General features: G+C 41.8%; 1 protein-coding gene across 1 annotated transcript in view; it reads left to right on the top strand.

Annotated features, from left to right (window-relative positions):
* The first annotated feature begins 13,913 nt into the window (after positions 1-13,913).
* Positions 13,914-21,442, top strand: part of ADAMTS18 (ADAM metallopeptidase with thrombospondin type 1 motif 18) — a 101,480-nt gene continuing 93,951 nt past the window's right edge. The window contains exons 1-3 of the mRNA XM_088136001.1: positions 13,914-14,320; positions 14,505-14,589; positions 18,682-18,998. Of these exons, the coding sequence (XP_087992127.1) occupies positions 14,279-14,320; positions 14,505-14,589; positions 18,682-18,998 (444 nt within the window). The 5' untranslated portion in view covers positions 13,914-14,278. The remainder of the gene's footprint in view (positions 14,321-14,504; positions 14,590-18,681; positions 18,999-21,442) is intronic.

Here is a 21,442-nt window from a genome sequence, read left to right on the forward strand (position 1 = left end):
ACAAGGTTTGAAATTTCACAAGAGCCAAACGATCAGGAAACAAAATTATGTTCCTGTTTTGAAAATGACTAATTCTTCTAATGCAGGGAACAACATCAGTTCTCCAGCTGCATTCAGTGGTATTAGAACCAAGATTTGCAAGTAGGATTTAAAATGGATTTGTAAACAGATATATTATCCTCTATGGAAATATATATATTATTGTAAAGCAGAGGATCCATCTAGCTCTTCCTCTCGTTCAGCTGCCATCTACAGGCAGCATTTCCATCTTGTTGCAGCAATGGGAGAGATGACTAGCAGTGTTCATTCTACTGCCTCTGTTGAGAAGATGGTTCCATCTGACTCTCCCCTTCCTTGACCACGATCTTGAAGCAGTCCTCCTAGCTGACCATTTTGTTCCTCAAACATCTTCTTTCCAGGTTGACATTTTGACAGCTATGAACTTCAGAACTGGTCTTGGAGGTTGCTTGTGTTTGTACCTCTTTCTCCCCACCCACCCACCCTTTTGTGATTGTTTCCCCTCAGACCATAACCATGGAGACTGGAACTGTCTTGGGTCACATCCATTGAAAAATCCATGGGATCTAATGCTGTGTTGACTAATTTAGGCCTTCAGCCCAAGCACACTAAAACAGGGATCCATCCAACCAACTTATTTTATTGCCAGCTATTTGTGTGTTTCTGAAGAAGGCAGAATGCGTTGCTATTAGCTTTATTTTACTTTTTTTCCTTTTGCATTATCACCTGACTAACTCTATGGTTTAGATGGTTACCTATATCCTTTTGGGAATCAGAACAAACTTGTCTCAAATACTGTTTGAAGTTATAGTCACAAAATCTGGATGAACCTGGGAGAAGCTGATGTAGGTATCTAAAGATGGAGGGCATCCAAGGGTATATGTATGCATTTTAACTGATTTACGTGGCTGCCTATCTCACAATAGCAACTCTGTACCGCTAACATAGGATTAAAACTCACAGTACAAAATAACAGTAATTAAAAAAAAATGGCACCTGAGGATAGCACAAATCATCAATAACCTACATATCACCTCATAGGCTCAACTAACCTCCTGACCCCTATGCCTGGGGAACTGTATATCCAGTAATATTGGGACTTGATCCAAAAAAACTTGCAAGGCCCTTTCCCCCCATCTAATAATAAAAATGCAATAACATTGAGATTAAATAATTAACCATTTAATGCCCTTTCATGAAACCCACTGCCTACCTCTATCTAATTTCTAATTATTTCTAATTTCTAATTTTTCTCTCTCTCTATTTTAGGGTGTGCCCTAAAAGGACAACACTGCTAAGAAGGTCATAGAGAGAAGCTTCCCCAGGTCTGAACTCAATCCAAACCTGGAAGTGATCTGGATGAAGGTGGTTAATGATGAAAGAGAACATTTTGACAGAGGATTTTGAGGAACTATCCAATATTATCCTGGATTTTGCAAAACAAAGTAAAACTGGAAACAGGATTTTTGCAACGAGTCCAAATCTATGTGTTTGTTTGCTTTGGACAGGACCTGTTAAAGAATAGCTACCTAACACTGGTTTCAAAAATTTCACCAAATCATGTTGTTGCATAGCATCCCATAATAGCATCCCATAATAGTTTCTCTGGTATGGAAGATGACAAGTGGATTGATTTCTCATTGATACTGTCTTTTCTTTTCTCTGTTGACCCTCACTTCAATCCACTTGCATTCATTTCTGAATTATGCATGGATGAAAGCAAAGGCCCATGTCATATTAGAAACACCTGCTCCAACCTTTATGGTTACATCATATAGTAATATACCATGGCCGATGGGAGTAAAAGGTGGATGGTTGGACTGGGATGGGGTTGGGGAGAAGGTTAGCCCTGTACCAAACATATTTTCAATGGTCTGATGGGGAAAATGATGGAAAAATAAGAGAAATGTTGATGACATTCTCTGACCTTATTTGAAAAGTACTGAGAAATAGATCTTTCATTGCACAATCATTTCCCTTGTGATCTGTAATTTTCCTGCTTTTCAGTGCTTCACTTAAATCCCAAGAGAAAAGATCGTGCAGAAGCTCTTTCATTAGAGATGTTGGAGATCAGGAAGCAGGGCAGCAAGGAGCCTACTGAGTGGTGGTGAGAGAACTGAACCGAAATAACGGCAGTGCCAGGATCTTCGGCCACCTTGCAAAACTTAATTTTAAGAGAAATTAAAATGAAATTCTCAGGTAGCTCAACAATGAAGTAGAAAGCTACATGCTTCATTTTCAGTGGAAGAGTAAATGGAGGACAGATTTCAGCTCAATGTTAGAATGACTCTCTTAAATGCCTCCTTGAATCTTTTTAATGGGAATATGATACAAATTTGACAGCCAATGCATCTCAGGAGCCTCCATTAAGAATGGAATGTTCAAAAATAACTATCTAGTAGGCTTTATCTGGGTTTTGATTGGGTGAAAAACAAGCCTCTGCAAAATAACTATTTGTTAACGGTTAAGACACATATGAAATCCCATTTGTTGCACTGGATAGTGTCTACTTCCTATCCTGGCTGAGAAATGGGTAGATCAAATTTAATTCGTCATTGGAGGAGACAGCTGAAATGTTAAATCATTCCACAGAGCAAATGTTCAGAAATATTTGGCACATTTTTTAAATAAATTGCCATTGAATAATGACGTGATCTCTTAGTTCAGGAGATGGTTTCATAAATTCTTATCATCAGAGTTAAAATGAAGACAACATTGAATGCCTTTTCACAAGAGTCCTGTTAAGAGATCAACTATTTAGCCCTAAGAGGTCAACTATTTAGCACTAAATAAATTTCTGGGAAATTCAGAAGTATGGCATAAAAGCATCTTCCCTTATTTTTCCCTAATTTGGTACAGAGATATTGAGATAAACTGCTTCTGGGTGTGACATTTCCACGTAGTTGGAATTACTCATACCAATTAAAGGACTTTATCTTCCTGAATGAAAGGTGTAATATACATTTATAAATAAATAACCTTCCATTAGTTCTTTTTCTTTTTTGCATCCCATTTGCACAGTTACCTAAACTAGGGGTGAACATCATAGCTTGCATCAGCTAATGCTAAAAACAAATAAACAAACAAACAATTGTTGCGTGTTGTTTTGAAAAAAAAAATAGAATTGCCATCTCTGTATTATTGTCAGACTCACTCACTAATTACTTTTTTTCTCTTTTCTAGAACGGGGGACCATCTGTACACTACTAAAACTCTCATTGTTGTTTGTACCCTCACGTTAGCCCATACTGTGTATTATACCACAATTTTTGAATCAAGGTACCTAAAATCCGCTAACTTAAAGAATGCGTAAAATATCCGGGCCCTGTTACTCCTATGGAATTGAAATTTTCATGATGTTCAGACCACTTTTATTCACAAAATTGTGGCCGTTACAGTATCCCTGGGGTCACGTGATTGTGATTTCCAGTGCTCCCTGCCAGCTTCCCACAAGCAAAGTCAATGGGGAAGCTGGTAGGAAGTCAGAAGTCGCCCCCCCTGCTTTTTTGTCTGCCCGTGGTCATTCTGTTTATCTGTTTAGGTAAGTAAATATTGACTTATTATTGAAGTTAGTTTGCTACTACAACCATCCAGCATTGGGCTAAATATATATATATATATATATGGTCAGCCTAAAATTTAATGTTCATTCTGGCCACATCACACTGCACTACCTTTCTCTCAAAGGATGACCCAACGGGTCACAGGGTTGTCTAGTATCTGCTCTTCTCCAGTCCTCTGGTACCTTCACAATTCCTGGGACTCCTCAAAGATAAATGACGGAGCTCTCAATGGTTTTGGTAACTGAACACTAGGAAGGATATTACAGGCTATTAAAGGTAAGGAGGGATATTACAGGTAAGGAAGTGACAAATACTTAGAGAGCTAGAGGAGGTCCCTATGAGGAAAGCCTACACTAATTGGGACTGTTTTGTGTGGAATGAAGGAGGCTAAGGGGAGACATGATCAAGGTTTTACATCATGCATGGCATAGATAACATGTTACAGAGAGGTTTTCTCCCTGTCTCATAAGTTCTGGTCTCAGAATTTAAAATGGGCCATTGAAACTCAATGCAGGAAGAATCAGGATCCACTGAAGGAAAGACTTTTCCCCTTAGGATCTACAGGAAATGTGCAATTTGTTCCCAGCAGCTGTGGTTATGAGAGTCAATTAGGATGGCCTTAAAGGTTTTAAATGTTTTAAAATTATTTTTTTTTAAAAAAAGGTTTTAAATCGTTTTAAATGGTTTTAAAGCCCTGCTGGTTGCCATAGATGGGAACTGTGCTTGAAAACATCCAAAAGGCATCAAGAGGATCTAACTGCATGCATCAAATGGCGCCATACATGTGTGCTGTTCAGTCCCATTGGAGAAAAAGCCTTTTGCGTTTCAGAAATGGCTGTCTATATCTTAGCTACTCCGAATGCCTTTTCAGCTCAAAAGGGGGATTCAATAATAACACCTTGCAAATGTGCCTTTATATGTTTGTCGATTCCAGAATTTTCAAAGCTTTTATTGGAAATCAATTAGTATTTCTGTATAGAAATAATGCTCTGATCTCTGTGAAACAATTCAAGGTGTGTCCTTCCAACACATTGATTTTTGAGAGAGAGAGAGAGAGAGAGAGAGAGAGAGAGAGAGAGAGAGAGAGAGAGAGAATGGTGAGTTTTACAAATTCAGAGTTAACTTTTTTTTTTTTATAATTATCCTGGGCGAGCTTCCAGGAAACTCTTCTAAAATCCGGCCCTTGAAAAATCTAAATTTGACCACCCACAGTGAAATTCCTTCCCCACATTTATCTGCTAAATGATGGGAATTTTATCATCATACTCATCATTATTAATTTTTTCTGTTGCGTACAAAAGACAGAGGTCTATCGCAGCCTCTTCCCTGCTCATTTTTCTGGTGCACGACAACAGAAGCTCATGATATTTGGAAGCAGTCCAGAAGAATGGTATGTATTTGTGCATTTTAAAGGAATTCTGCTTTGGTTTCCCTACTTGGAATTCCCCTTTCTAGTAGTTTTCTTTTTCAATTTCTTTCTTTTTTAAAAAAATGCCGTATTGGAGACACTGGGGGGAAAAAAGTCAGTTAATCTCTTTTCAAATCCAAGCATCAGCTTTTAGCAAAGACGGATTGAAAGTGTTTCCAGTAAGGTACAGCATATGGGTTCTTAAGCACTCAGCATGGAGATGCAGCTTTTGTTTCTGCCCTGAAATCCAGATTAGACAACCAAGGACAATAAAATAAAAAAGTGAAGTAAAATGAATAAAATAAAATAAAAATATAGAAATGTCAGCAGGAACTTCATTTGTGGTGCCTGGAGAAAGGCTAGCCAACAAAGTGAAATAAGGGGTAGAACTAATCAAATTAGAATGGCATTACAAAATCATGTAAGCAGAAAATTGCTATTTAAATATCAGTCACGAAAAGCATCTATCTGGGATCAGATAGGCTGGATCAGTTAGAAAGGAGAGCTCTGATCCCTTCTGATTTTGCTGGAAGATTTTTGCTCTGAAATGGACTGTCAATTCAAGACCCGTTGTTCCATTATGATTGGAGAGGTTTGCAAAAATGAACGGAACAACATTTTAAATAATAGCTACTGGAACAATACTATGGCAAATATGGGGGAAAACAGTTCTACTGAGATCCTCTTTTATTGCTTGGTGCTTGCCGGCAATTTGTGGGTCTGGGTGCCTGAAAGGTGTGAATATTAAAACTCTTCAGAGGAAACTGCTCCATTGCCATTACAATGTTTTGAGGCTTCGGCAGGATGTAGAATTTCATCCAGAGACTGGGGAGAAGTTTGGGATTTCATTCTAGCAGCTTTCCTGGCTTACAAGAAACATACATTCATGGAGGAACTGTTATGCACTGTGAGAATGTGTCATTGCTTAGTCTGTTTCCATGTCAGCTGATCATAGCTTCATAAAATCATAGAGGTGGAAGTGGTCTAAAGGATCACCCAGCCCAACTATCTGTAATATGCATAAAAACCAATTAAACCATTAAACCATCTTTAGAAAAAAAAATACTTGAGGCGCAGAACCACATTCTCCACACAGGTAGACTGTTCTATTGTTGTATAGTCATACCATCAAGATTTTTTCTAGGTATCTGGAGTGTGTCCTATTATTTCTGGTCTTAGTTTCTGTGATCATGAAAATAGTTCTTGACTAAAGATCCTGTAGCTTCCCTTTATGCACCTGAACACAGTTGCCATGTCTCCCCCAATCTTTTCTTCTGACTGAACATCTCAAGTTCTTTCAGCCTGGCATTGGGCATGTTCCCAGGTCCCTGTATCATCTTCATTGCCATCTTCTGAACCCTCTCTAACTTGTCAATGCCCCTCTGGACATGTAGGGCCCCAAAATGTGCCCAACATTCCAGGTGTGGTCTCATATGCTGTGTATAGAGGAATAATGACATCACATGTCTTTGATATGTTTCTTCTAATGCAGCCCAGAACAGAATTAGCCAGGTTATCTGAGGGACCACCTCTTCCCAATTACATCTACCCGTCCCATCAGGTCTGGCAGGAGAGGCATGCTGCAGGTCCCATCTGTGAAAGAGCTCCATCTGATGGGACCTAGGGGGTGAGTCTTTTCTCCACCCTCTGGAACATTATCCCTCCCAAGATGAGGTTAGCCCCAACCTTCATAAGCCCTTAAAATGTGTTTTTTTCAGCAAACCCAGGGATCCCCTGGTAACAGGGAGTCTCTGTGTTGACTGTATTATGTGTAATATTCTCCTGCTTGTGGTCTCATTTTTATTTATGTTCATTTTTTAAATTGTTTTAACTGGTTTTGTAGAATGTTTTAATAGGAGGTTTATTATATGCCGCCCAGAGTCAGTTTGTGTAAGATGGGTGGCTATGAATTTGACAAATAAATAAATAAATAAGTAAGTAAGTAAGTAAGTAAGTAAGTAAGTAAGTAAATCTCTCTCTCTCTCTCTCTCTCTCTCTCTCTCTCTCTCTCTCTCTCTTCTGGCAGCTGTTTCACTCTGCTGACTCATGTTCAGCTGGTTGTCAGTGACCACATCTAAGTCCTTCTCAGATGTAGTGTTTCCCAGCCACAAATCCTCTCTGCATCCAGCTAAGATGGGTTTATCTTCAAACAGAATTGTCAGAACAATGTGGCAGCAGGCCGAATTTTGAAGAATTCAATTGGCAATAAGTAACATAAACCTTACTTGGGAGGTCTTGATGAAAAAAAGTGGAAGCTACTTTTGAATGAATTTTCCACAAGTAGCTCTAGTTGGGGATTATGACCAAGCTTTGTGAGACAGTGAGATGTGGAAGTGCTGACCATGAAGGGATTGCAATAGGAAATGTATATACATTTGGCTAATGCCTACATTAAAAGGGTGATGTCTTTTAGAAGCTGCAAGCTATGAAGAAGGAGTTTAGACTAGGATTTAAAGGAGAAGGCAATTCATTAGAACAGTAGATGCAGGAATGTACAAGGAAAATAATAGCAGCATCAAATGTGGTGGAGCATGACTAATGGAGAAAATGGTACGTGAAAGCTTCTATGTAAGTAAAATAATTATAATGATGGTTCACAAAAGAAAAAAAACCTGTTGCTTAAACATGTTAATATTGGTAAGTTAATTACAAGACTTAATAAGTTAATATATGTCTGCAGCATGATTCAAAACTGGTAATATAGGTTTCCCTAATTTAGCATCCTTCAGGCATGTTGGACTTCTACTGAAACGATAAACATCCATGGCAGTGGGGAGGAAGTGTGTTGTTATATCATCATGCAAATTCTACCTATTTACATATTTTCATGCACTGTTTTGATGAAGTATGAAAAAGCAATGGTGATGTCACCTGATGTCATCCCTACTAGGTAGACCAGACCAGGAAATCAATTCCACAGGGAGATTAAAACTACTTTTATTGAGATTACCTATATAACAGACACTTGTAAGTTTAATTATGCTGGTCCTCCTCCTCTTCCTCTTCCTCTTCCTCCTCCTCCTCCAGTGAATCAGGGCAGTGTCTGCCTGAACTACCTGAAATGTTATGTCATCTCTCTGGACTTAAAAAAGGTTTCAGCTCCTTTTTCCTAGAGTATAGATCTTGCATAGTAGTATTTCCATCAGGGTCATTTTCCTTACTCTCTATGCCATTTTATCATTTTGACATCACCGTGATTAGGAAGAAAAACCTAGGATTGAAAGCATGAACCCAGCCCTTACAAACCCTTGCTTTAAGTTCCAGTCCATTTCTTTCAAAGAAGAGAACAGTGGTGAAATTCTCATGGGTGGAGCCTGGTCTTCTTGCATTTCTGTAGCTCCTAAGTGGTCAAGGGTTGTTTTTTTTTAGGAATGTCCTTATCTTTCAAAACACAATAGTCTTTCCAGGGGTCTGAAACACATTTCCACTCAATCCCAAAGTAAGTTAGGAAGAGGAAACTCCTCCCAAGGGCCTTTTTTCAATACATTCAACCTGCGAGGCTTCAGAATTATTGAAAAATATATAAGGGGAAAAAATAACCTGGATTGTGCAGCAGTCTGGATTCAAAGGGGAAAAGTTGATTTGGAGCATGTGTGGGTGTGCAGATTGCACCTGTCAACAGCTCTTTAAAGCAAAGTTGTCTTTTCCTGGGATTGTTGTTGTGCTCTGCATCACGTTTTCCCTTTCAAATACAGCCCTAGAAAACAGACCAGGAACTGCCACCTCCAGCATCTCCAGCAAGGAAGTAAGCTAAAAACAGATTGATGGGAAATTTTCTAGCACCCCAGTTATAAGACGAACCATTGACAAATTCCCCAGCAGTTTTTGGGACAACATTAGAATGATTCTTGTCTTTCTCTTCTAAGTTAAATGTTCTACTCATGCTACTAAAATACAATGATACAAAGGGAATATTTTGGTGATGCAATTTTTTTCCTTCCTTCCTTCCTTCCTTCCTTCCTTCCTTCCTTCCTTCCTTCCTTCCTTCCTTCCTTCCTTCCTTCCTTCCTTCCTTCCTTCCTTCCCTCCCTCTGCCTTTGAGTCAGTCTTGACTCTGGGCAACTGCCTGAACTAGTCCCTGCAGTTGTCTTGAGAAGGTTTTTCAGAAGTGGTTTTCCATTGCCTCCTTGCTAGGGTTGAAAGAGATGACTGGCCCAAGATCAATCAGCTGGTTCTGTGCCCAAGGTGGGACTAGAATTCACAGACTCCCGGCTTCTAGATTGAAGCCTTAACCACTACACCACACTGGTTCTCATGTTACTCCCAAATTAGAAGCATCTTAATGCAACTTTGGTGTATTGAACTCCAAGAACAGGCAATGCATCTAAGAAGCTGAATAAATTCATACCAATCGATGTTGATGATATCACTGCTGTAGGTCCCTTGTGGTGCTCCTTGGGTAAAAATTATAACAGAATTGAAGAAAAAGTCCAAAATTACCCACAACTTTTCTACTCCATTCTGGCTTGTTTTGGTAGTTGTTTCTCCCACAGTATTTGATCTTAGCCTGCTATTTCTCACTGATATGCCATCAAATGAAGTTGCAGCTCTTAAACAATAAACATACATGTGTAAACTCACCCTTTGATTCACTTTATATAGGCTAACAAAAACAGCATCTGTCAAAGTTGTATATCAGAAAGGAACAGAAAATAGGTACAATTTTATAGCAGAACTCTCAGTAACTTGTGATAGATATGGAAGAATTTCTGACTCCTGATTTTTTTTTTTTTTGGTAATAACAGCAATAACTTCCTAATACCATAACTTATATTGCTAAAACGAAGCAGGCTATAATCTTCGTTCATTTAAGGTATTCCCAGCTTTTCTGAATTGAGAATTCTTAGTTCTAAATATACATCCTAAATATACAACCTGGATTGATGGAAATTGGAGTTACCTTGAAAGATAAATTAGATCCCACAAGGCCAGAATCTACCCAGTTTGGTTTACACCAATTAATCTAAATAAAATGTAATAATATAATCAAGTCTAGATGCTTGTTCTCTAATTTTGAGCATCTACTCCTTACCAAATAACAAGCAAAGCATACTGAGGATGCTTAGTAGAAATTGGTGTAAGTGACTCTGGCTGACAAACATAAAGTGACAAGACTCACAACTTTGGCCCATAACAATCTGGTTTCAGAAAATGCAGCCAGAATGGTCACATAAACACCTTTGAATGCTTAGCTTAGATGATTACCAGTGTTTTGTGTGGGGAAGAATGCGCTCATGCAAAGCAGGGAATCATAGGAGCAGAGAAGATCTGCTTATTTTGATGTTTGTCAGTCCACTTTATGAATGTGGCTTGTGGAAAAAATGAGGAAGGCAGGAAAAAAAGTCTAAGGCACATGTTGATTGTGCTTCTATCACAGCTTACTTCTGAAGCCTGATTTCACTTTCATTCAAGACTCTGTTTTCTTCTTTGCCTCACTACCTTGTTTATTCGATGCTTAGATTCAGCATCCTTAGCTGAAGTCAGAGTAGAACAAAAGAGATCAAAACCTTTTGGGAGTTTGCAAAATCTATGTAAATTTGTATCCTGTTTTGCTGATGTATTTGCTTTCTTCTTTTTTCTTATTTATCTCTCTGTCTCTTCCACCCCCCTACCTGGCCATCTTATCTCAACAGAGCTCTTCTGAAGGATCTACAAAGGGTTTGAAGAGAAATGACCTTTCCCCCAACAAGAATTTACTAAATGTTTATGGTCAGGAAACAGGGTAGACTGACTACATCTGCTTGATTTGTGTCTGCAATTTCCCACTGTAAACCAATTTCAGATAAACTGCAAATGGGCATTTTCTTGGCTCCATTTTTTTTTCCACATCTATGCACAGTTGCCAGCAATTTTCTCACCTCCTCTCTCTGCCATGCCTTTCTAATGAGTGGAAGAGTCCATCCCCATCACTGCCGAAATTTCCAACCTTTTCCTATGCCAAAACAATTAGATAAGGGATGTTACCCTTGAAAATTCCAAATGTAAGCTATGCACCACATAAAGGAGATCAGAAGAACTTTCCTACAGTCAGCCAGAAATGAGACTCAACAAAAGCTTGGACTACTTTCAGTCAAATAATATCAGACTCATTTCACAGATCAATCTGTCCATCCATCCATCCATCCATCCATCCATCCATCCATCCATCCATCCTGCACCATTTAAATGCATTGCCACTAAGGAAAGATTTTGGCAATATTAATGTGGGGTCTTTTCCAGATGAAGCAGATAAATGTGTGCTCTGCTTGGATGAACTTTAGGATACCCAAGAGCAGTTCAAAAATGGGATCTGGGGGGTCGGACAGGTGGTGGTTCCCCTTCCTGGATGTGCTCAACCAGAGGCTGGAGAGACATTTGTCTGGAATATTTTACGGACAGAACACCTGCTTACAGCCTTTCCCCATTATGGGAAGATGTTGCTGGGTCCACACATCATCCTAACCTGGGACTTGTTATGCTATGTGAATCTACCCATTGTGGTTCCTAGACCATAATTGATGGCTTAGCATAGTGTGCAATTGTAATTAATTGTGGTTGGTTCAATAAACCACATGAACTCGTTTGTGCTGAACTTCATTTCAAATTTAAGCAACCATTTCTAGATTTGTATCTGCATATCCATAAACACCTGCAAATTTAAGGGGATATTTGGGTGACAAATTTCCTTATTTCTGATGATGCATTACCGATTGCTGTAAAATGAAAGTTTTTCTAGCTGTCTGTGTGAACCTGCTCATTTTTGTGTAGGGAAGATTTAAGTTGGAAAAATTATTTATTAATTATTTAGCTGTATTTTTTAAATATTTTCTTTATCAGGTTGAACTTTGATGGTAAATAAACATGGACTGAAAATGTTTTTCCTTTATTGAAAGTCTGCACGTTCTGCAAGCATGATGGCTGAGACACAATGTTTAGCACCTTAGTGAGAATTAGGCTCACCTTGGTGGTAATGCTGACAAGGACTTCTCATATTTATGAGAAGCACATAGCACCTCTTGACAATATGATCAAAGAGACATTTTCTAGCAAGGAGGATGGCTTAAAAGGCATAGAAGTCATTGTTCCAAATCTACAACTCTCTTGAGAAGTACTGGGCATGCTGGTCAAGAAATGCATTTCAGACAAACTGCATCTGTTGTTCACAGGTGATTGCAAAGATGCCCACAGGGTAAAACTAGCTTGTACCTCCACTTATTTGCATGGCCATCACTCCATTGAAAGGCCTGATGCAAACACATTTATTTCTAACTTTTACTCCTTTGAACAAGCACAGCACTGTGTGAAATTCAGCAGAGGTAATAACCTAGTGGGAAAGAACAGAAGTCTGTCTGCACTGGGGAATAAAAGAATTTGAGAATGTATTTGGCTCACCTATGATTTAATCCAGGGATTTTTTAAAGAATGATGGCTTATTGAAGAAGCACCAGTAACCTGGCTTCCACACCGCACAAAATCCTGCTGTGGTTAATTTGGTTTTGGCTTACATTTATGACTTTGGAGCCTGTGTGACCCCGTCCGTTGTGCTTTTACAATAAACCATGGTCGAATAACACATTATGATGAACCCAGGAGGGAACTTCTGTTGCAGAGTGGGGGGTTGAATCTGGGGCTTCCAGGTATAATTCAGCATCTTAAATGTAGGAGATGGTATCATTGCTTTGCATCTACAGTACATGCTGTTTTCACCACACAAGCAAATGGCAAGAGATAGATAAGGGGAAGGGAGTTCACACGATCTTGAATTTCTGGAGTTTCTTGAATTTCTTGAGTTTCTCTCCAGGCCTAATGTTAGTTAAAGGAGCTTCCTGTCTCTCTTCTCTTCTTCTACATCTCTTCAAGATGTAGCTTAGACACAAATGAGCCTGTCCTCTCCTTTGTATTTCTTAATAAAGCTACCTTTTACTTCAAGTATAGTGAAGGTCTGCTAGCATTCATTGATTCCTCAACTGCATTGTGAACATTTCATGTATTATTTTTAAATGGGAACTATTAGTACTCAGTGACTGGTACCCTTTTAGCACCCTGCATATGCTCTAAAAAGGGTCCTCCTGAATCCAACTATACCAACACGGGAGCTAAAGAAACTTAAAGCAAATTATAGGCTGGCCCCTCGGCTGGGCTGCAGGGGCACGCACTCCAGAAACAGAGGAATGAGAGGATGGCGTTCCCACTTGGCTAAATAAATGGATTTGGTGGGTAATTTGGCAAGAAAAAGAGACCATTGTCAGGGTCCATTATTATTCTGTATTTCATTTTATATCCACACATAGTTTACAGAAACCTGCCATCTGTCTGTCTACCCATCTATCTTATATACAAGCCCATAAGCACGTTTCATTACTACAGTTAGTGCTTTGGTTTCATTTGGTTCTTAGCAGCGACCCTGCAATCATTCCAGAATCATGAAATGGGATCTCTGCCGCTATCGTTTGATTCTTGGCCTGCCCCGCTTTGAAGGATCCTACAGGAGAACGCCGGGATGTCCTCGGAGGTTCTGATCTCGCCGCATTCCCGAACATCCACCTGGGAGCTCCCGCGCTTTGGGAAGCGGCGCTTCCTTCCCAGCCACCTAGAATCGCACCTGTTGTCCCTGTTACTGGTGGGATTAATATTTGACTGCTGACGAGATCGAGGTACCAGCAGTCAGGAAGGACCTCTCCCCCCAGCCCCGGGCAGGCTGAAGGGGAGAAAGCGGGAGGCTCTTCGGCCTCAGCGGAGCTCGCCAAGGGGAAGCGCTCGCTTGCGCCCTCGCCCCCGACCTGCGGGAAGGCGCCCTTCCGTTGCGCGCTTCCTGATTGGCGGCTCCGCCATCCCCCCCGCCCCGCCCCGCCCCTCCCCTGTAGCCCCCGGGGGGCCTCCGCGCTGCGCAGCCAGCCAGCCAGCCGGGCAGCTGCGCCGCGCGCCTCGCCCTTCCTCCGCGCGTCGCTGCCCCAGCGCGTTTCCCCGGGCTGCGCGCTGGCCAGGGCGGAGGCGGGGAAGAGGGCTGCCCCGCGCCGCGCCGCGTCTCTCGGGATGGGCTGCCCCGCGCCGGTGCCCGCTGCTGGGGGCGGTGCAGCGGGGGGGTGCCAAGGCGGGCTGCCCCCAGCGCTGTAAGCATGTGGTGGGGAGTGGAACTCCCGCTGCACGGCTCGGCTGCTGCTGGTGGTGGTGGTGACGGCGGCGGCGGCGGCAGGTAGAGCCGTCCTCCCCCGCCCTCCGCACTCCACCCCGATGTCCCGCGGAGACACCCAGGCGTTGCTTCTAGCTCTTCCTGTCGACTTTGCCCGTGGCGATTGGCAACAGCCCCTCCATGCACGCGCTCACCCTCCTCTGGCTGGGCAGCGTTGCGAAGGTAAGTGGGGCACCTCCGCTGTTGGCCAACTAGCGAGGGAGCCCGGCCAGCTCTCCCCCTTGCCCCGGCGCGCAGATCAGCCCCTCCACGGATTCTTCTCTGTTCCTTCTCTGCCTGGGGGTTTTGTTTCCCCCCCCCCTTTCTTTCCTTCTTTCCCTTTCTCTCTCTCTCTCTCTTTCTGCAGATTCTCCAGCTGTGCTGCCTCTGTGGCGGCGCTTTGGCGGCAGCGTTAACCGGTGACAGCGGTGGCCTCAGCACCTTCAACCAGGGTTGGTATTTCCTTTAACTCCCCAATTTCGAACATGGCATCCAAAGGAACGACCTTCTCACCTTGCTGGGGCCAGCAGGAATGGACGCAGAGCCGGGTTTGGCTTGGGAGGCTTTAGTCTGAGATACAGGGTTATTCTGTTGGATTCCAGTGAGGGGAGAAGTGTGCCCTGGCCAGTTTCCCTTCCCAGCTTGGCACAGCTGCCCCAGGTGGGTCCTGGACAGGTGAGAGCCTCAGTATAGCTCATCTACAAAATGGGGCTTTTCTAGTGAAGCACTGCCTTGAAGTGCTGAAATGGAGATGATCCAGTTCTAAAGGGTGCACTGGCTAAACTACAAGGTGGGTTAAAGTGTTGCAGCACTGGGGGATCTTTGGTGTATTATTGGACTATGGAGTGTTCCTACCTCAGGTTAGCAGATGCTGAGAATTAGCCAAGGCTGGGAGGTCTGCACAATCCCTTAATCTCCCTGCCTGTCCTTCCTGAAACAAAATCTAAATGCATACAAATGACAGGAAGATATACTTAGGTCTTTACCCCTGCCTGTGTCTCCTTCCTCTCCCTCTGTTGTAAGTTCCCTGGGGTGTAAACTCCTCTCTTGTACTCTGTCAAATGCAATGAACACTGATGCTACACTTTCCGTAATGAGCGTTATTCTACTTTTGTGCTTCCTGGGGACCTCTGGCAGAGAACTGCTTAGAGGCAGCGATGTTTGGTCTGGCGCTCTGGTTGGACTCAGGATGTTTTAGAAATGCAACTGTTATACTCTTAATACTCATGGGGGAAGAGCTGTAGAAACTGCAAACTTCCACCCACATCACAGACTTACTTTACTTAGAAATCAGGTGTAATGATATGTGGGAACGGCCTTGAGAGACAGGAGGAAGAGCTGCAGACCGCACAACCATCGTGCAAAAGATATCTCGGTCCACAGAAGGAGAGAGGGTATGGGAAGCGTTTCAAAGGGGACCCTCCTTAGTTTTCCGGAGGGTAAAAGGAAAGGAGAGGAGAAATACTTTCAGACTTGCAAGATTCTGTTAATATAACCTTACAATAAAGACAGAGCTGGTACTCATAGGTGTGCTTCTTGTCTGGACTACCTTGCAGGGCTAACAACGGTCCATTTATTTCTGCCCTGATTTTCAAAGATGAAGGATAAGTCTATATGAAACAAGTGTATTTAGTTCTTAATTCATTCATTCATTCTTCTGAGAGCCCAAGGGGATGCACACAAGACTCCCTCTTCCAGTTTTTCCTCAACAATAAGCCTGTGAGGTAGATTGGGCTAAGAGAAGATGTCTGGCTACTTCTATGGTTGAGAGTAGATTTGAATCTGGGCCTCCCCAGTCTTAATCCAACACTGCTCTTACTACAGTGGTTATTTGGAAAATGTACTTCTGTAGAAACAAGAGGCAGAGGGAAATTATTATTGATCAATACTAGGGCAAGTTCTATGTCAATGCATATTCATAACATGAATGAAAAGAAAGAAATACAGAGGGAGACCTTAAAAAGAGGGGAAAAGAATGGCTGGTAAGAAAAAGGTTAATCTCACTTAAAAAAGAAGTTAAAGCATAGTATCAGAAAGAATTACTTGAAAATCAAGCATTTCTAACCCTTTGTACAGAGAGAGAGAGAATGAGAATGGGGAGGGGGTGGGAAGCTGGTGAGAAGTCGCTCTCTAGGAAAACATGTGTGAACAGGCAAGGAATGATTCCTAGATTTTAAAGAGAGCAGGAGGCAGAAGGCCATCATTGATTAAAAGTTAATTTCACATTAAAAACGATGCATAAGGTTCCAAACATTTCCATGATGTGCTTCTTGCATTCCACTGCAGGCGGTAATAAAGAATTTTAAACCAGCGGTGTTATGTGTTGCCTTAAGATATCCATGCAGGGCTGTGCAGCTGTGGACATCCCGCTCAGCTGAGGAGGATTGAAGTGCAATGTATTTACTAGGCATGTTAATGAACCCAGTGCTGTGGCGAAAATGCATCCTGGTGTGCGGAGTGTTTGCTCTGGAGTGTTGGAGCCTTTGTTAACCAGGGGAATTCCCTTCTCATGCAGCGGCTTGTATTTTTGGCTACTGGCCTTGCTTAGCATCCTGAAATTCTGATTAACACTGCTGGTGAAAAGTGAGATGCTCTCCACTTAACATTTCCCCTCTCTACAGGAAAAAGCAAGCAATGCTCCTGCATTTGCAAGCTTGTTAAGAGGAGGAACAGCTCCCTTCAAAAACATATTTGTTTCTCCACGCAAAGGGGGGGGGGGGCTTTTCTTCCCAGCTTAGGAAATGGAGAAAAGCAGTAAGGCTTGCTCTCTTGCGTTTATTTCTTTGATTTCTTTTCAGGGTTAAAAAATAAAAAGCCCAATGCAAGGAGGGATTTAAAACTCTTTATTAATAAATGCAAACGTATGAAAACACAAAGAATCTAATAATGGCCCTCTAAAAATAGCTGACTTAAAACTGTAAGAAGCTTAAAATATTAAACTACAAGCTGTTATCAAAAGAGATCAGAAGGCAATGGAGGAGTTCAGCTGAGTGCTCGGGTGATAAGATACATTTTTAAACTGGAGCCTAGAGCTTAAATGGCTTGGCACCAACCCTAACTTCCTTGCTTCAGACACTGCTTCTCAAATGCATCATTGTTGATGACATGGAACGATGGATATCTATGGTGCTTTAAAAAACAAACAGGAATGATGGGCCTTTCTAAGCCCTTGTGCCCAGGGTTTTATGAAATAGCAGAGGGATGTGGAAGCAAGCAAGGGTATTGTTAGAGTAACCTGGAACTTGTAATCCTATCATCTGCATAGTTTGACCATCTTAGATGTTCTTCCATACAAATGGTTCTCAGTGGGACTACTTCTGCAGTGAATCCAGGACCAGAATCAGCTCTTGGCTAGGTGTTCAGGGCCACTCTCTCCTGCCCTTTCTTTATTCCACCCTCCCCCAGCACAAGGCAGATGGACCTGGCCATCTTGTTAACTTCCCCCAAGCCCCCTGACTTGATAACCATTTGGGGGCTTGTGGGAAATGAAGGGGAAGAGATCAACAGCTCAGTGTTGCTTGGCATATTTGTATGGCAGCTGGATGAAGTTTTTATACCAATAGAGGTGAATATGTGTAGCTCAGGGTTGAACTGTGGAGTCCTTGGGGTTCTCTGAGTTTGGTTCTTTTCTTGCAAACGTTTCATTACCCGGCTAGATAACATCTTCAGTGCTAAACTGAAGATATTACTGAGTTCAGTTAGCACTGAAAATGTTACCTAGCCAGGTAATGAAACATTTGCAAGAAAAGAACCAAGCTCAGAGAACCCCAAGGACTCCACCGAAGTTTTTATAGCTTGTTGGCAGAACAGGACTCTGAAACTAGAAATCCTGAAGCCCAAAGTGAGAGGGATAATCTTATTATGAGGATCATTGTTAGATTTTCTCCAGGAGCTCAAGGTGGCATATAAAGTACTCACACATTTACCACTAGAGCCCATGGGGTAGGTTAAGCTGAGAAGAGTAAAAATATCCAGTGAGTTTCCAGCGAGGGTGATCCTTTGCCATTGTATTAAGATAAATGACAAACGTCTCCACAAGAATGACCAGGAAAGCCTGCATTCTGCCTTTCCTAATAGATCCAACAGCAAGGAACAAAGCATCCGTATTTTATAATTTTTGCAATTGATCTGGGAGGGGGGTGGGAGGCTTGGCCCCACACTATTTATGCTGCTCTGATCCCAACATGGCTGTATATGGCGTATAAAATGTGGCATATAAAATAATAGAGGTTATGGTTAGAGTAAAAACTATAATAAAAGAAATAGCAAACGAAAAGGACTGTGCCCTGAGGAACAGCCAGCAGCATCCAAACCATATTTCAGAAGAATTTGGGCGTTCATGGCTGAATCGATAAGTGACAGACTCCCGGTTTCAGCCCAATGAAAGGTGATTGTGGCCATCTCTCTCTAAACGTTTGGCTCTGATGATGTGTCTCATGGGAGTTAACTTTCAAAGGAAGCAGACTCAACAAATAGACTCAGACCCAAAGATGCCTGTGGAAGATGAAGCCTGGTGGCTAACCCCATTCTTAACCTTCTTCCAGATTACATCCTTGTTACTCCTGTTGAGGTGGACTCCAGCGGATCCTATCTCTCGCACGACATTTTGCACAGCGCGAGAAGAAGGAGATCCACCCTGAACTCAAAGGCTTCCTTGCACTACAGGTTTTCAGCATTTGGACAGGAACTGCATTTGGAGCTGAAGCCCTCAGACTTTCTGAGCCGGCATGTGACTGTCCAGGTCCTTGGGAAAGATGGCATTGAAGACTCTCAGGATCGTGACATTGAACAGTGTTTCTATCAGGGATTTATAAGGAACTATAGTTCTTCTTCCGTTGCCATATCCACGTGCACAGGTTTGGTAAGTGTTATGTGTTGCTTGGTTTTCAGTCTCTTTCCCTTCCACTACACTTGTTCTTTTCAGTTGGCTTAGTGGGGATCCTCCTTCCAGGCCTTCAGGATGAGCTTTGCTAGGGAACGTCTTGTTAAGAAGCCAATTAAGTTATCTTATGATACCAAGATTCACGGTCTGGGTTGCTGCATCCTGCTAAGTCGTCATGTGATTTATACATTTTGGTTTTAGCAGGATGTGTGAATTCTCCTGTTGTGGTTCATAAGCCATGCTTTATGGCTTGGCAGATTTTTGCAAACTCAACCCATTGCGATTTGTTGGTAGGCTATGTTTAAACAAACTGTGGATTAGTGCAATGTGGGAAGCCAATCTCCTGTCAAAACTCTTCAAACAATTGCAGTGAGATCTTTTTGGCACATTTATCAAAATCTTGCAACATTTGCCTCCACCCCACCTCACCCTTAATTTCTTGGCATTCAGCAAGAGTTTTAGATAGAGATGATATCACTGCATGAGAAACTGGTTCTCCAGTTGATTCTTGAATAATGGGAACACTTGGAGGGCAGATGTTCATCCATGGGAATTCCTTTTCTGCATCAAATGTTCCAGTTATATGTATGACAGGGATGGGCAACAGTTTATTAAAGCTCAGGTTTATCATGCATTGTACAGTAGGTATTATCTTTAGTCTCAGTATTACTACTCATTTGTCTGTAGGGATACTTGTAGAATGAATCCCAAATATTGTATTGAAAAAAGAAGTTTCCCAAAGGAGATCTTGAGATTCAAGGGTCTTGGCCTCTGTTCCATAGAAGGGCCCCATCAAACATTTTATTATGTATTCTTTGAGATTGGACATGGTGGAGTAACATCGATGCATCTCTGTTTGCTGTACAAGGGAAACACAGGGGTGTATAGATCCATGTATGCATGCATGATCATACAAGTTTTTTTGTAATTGAGGGTTGCAGTGGGACACGTTGAGGGGGCATGCTTCAAAAAATGAGCATGGGTAGACAAAAAGCAAGAAAGCTTGACCAAATTAAATCTAAACATAATTCAGTCTCATGAAGGCCCCATGTATTTAATACTGTTTCTTTCTTCCTGTCAGATTAAATCCTGCAACATAGTGGCATTTTTGGAGAGTTTCTGTAATTGCACTCAAGGCTTTGGGGAGGCATATGGTGCACCAGTCCACAATTTGTGTACCTAGTCCATCTTAGCTGATCTCCAAAAATTAAGCAAGGTTGGGACTGGTTAGCTCTTAGATGGGGACGACCAGGAAATCTCAGGACTACAGGCTAGATTGAAGAAAAATCCAGAAAAAGATCATGGAAGAATATTTTTGTATTGTTGCCAAGAAAATGATGTGGCGTGCAAGAAGTCATTAGGAACCAAGCTTGGTTTAATGGAGGATTTACTTTTATCTAGCCTTCAGAAGACTCCTCTTTGAAGAAAAGTCTAGAGTTCCTTGGGTTAAAAAGTAAGTTCATCTTGGAATACTTGCAGTGGAATAAGTACAGTGCTAAAGGAGATCCATTTGACTCCGCCACCATCTTTTTGTAAAGAGCTCTTTGGGTATAGAATCACTAGCTGTACCAATACAATTCAGTAGCATGAAGACAGCAGAGAATACAAGCAGCAAGGTAAAGTAATGTAATGAAGCACTCAGGAGTATGAATGCTCTAAAAGAGCCTTTCAATATGGGCTAAAAAATCCAGACGACCACTAGATGGCAGCAAAGGCTTTTATCTTCTACTTTACTGCCCTCTAATGGTGATCTAGATTTTTTTTCAGGGCGATCTAGATTTTTTTTTCAGGGCATATCTGATGGTCATTGCTGCAAGACGTTGTCAATGATTCTTGGGCGAGGGTTGAGAAAATTAGTTCTGTGGTAGACAGCGTGCTTTGCATTTAGGTCTTAGGCTCAGCTCTTGCACATCTGCCTGTATGTGCAAGGAAAGATCCAATCTGCCCCATCTGTTTGAAGAGCTGTTGCAGTCAGCACAGATAGGGAAGAATAGGCTGTCTCAGCGGGACTCTTTGCCACTTCACTTGACATGTTCACCATATTACAGAGTGAAAAGTAGTACACACCTGTATTGTTGGCTCATTCCTTGATATCGGTGCACTGTCTGCAGAAAGACTAAGTGGAGCCCTTAAGATTGCACAGTGTTGCTGAGTTCGTTCATGGAGGAGTTTGATCATGCAGTTCTCCATAGCAGAGTTTTGGGATCCTACTCTGAACACCTGGAACTGGATCTGGTGGTGAGTCTTGGAGCAGATGAAAAAGTGTCATTGGGCTGACCCAGTTGGAAATCCCTAGAGATGACTAGTTTTTTAAAAAAAAAAAAAATAATGAATTTTGAATTATAATCTGAGCATTCTGTTGGTTGGATCTCTGCTGCATCCATACCAAATCACAGTAATGTCAAAGGACCTAATACCCCCAA

This window comes from Python bivittatus, unplaced genomic scaffold (assembly GCF_059951505.1).
Source record: "Python bivittatus isolate LINGU-HERP-01145 unplaced genomic scaffold, Pbiv_v1 ctg000190_np1212, whole genome shotgun sequence".
NCBI lineage: Eukaryota > Metazoa > Chordata > Lepidosauria > Squamata > Pythonidae > Python > Python bivittatus.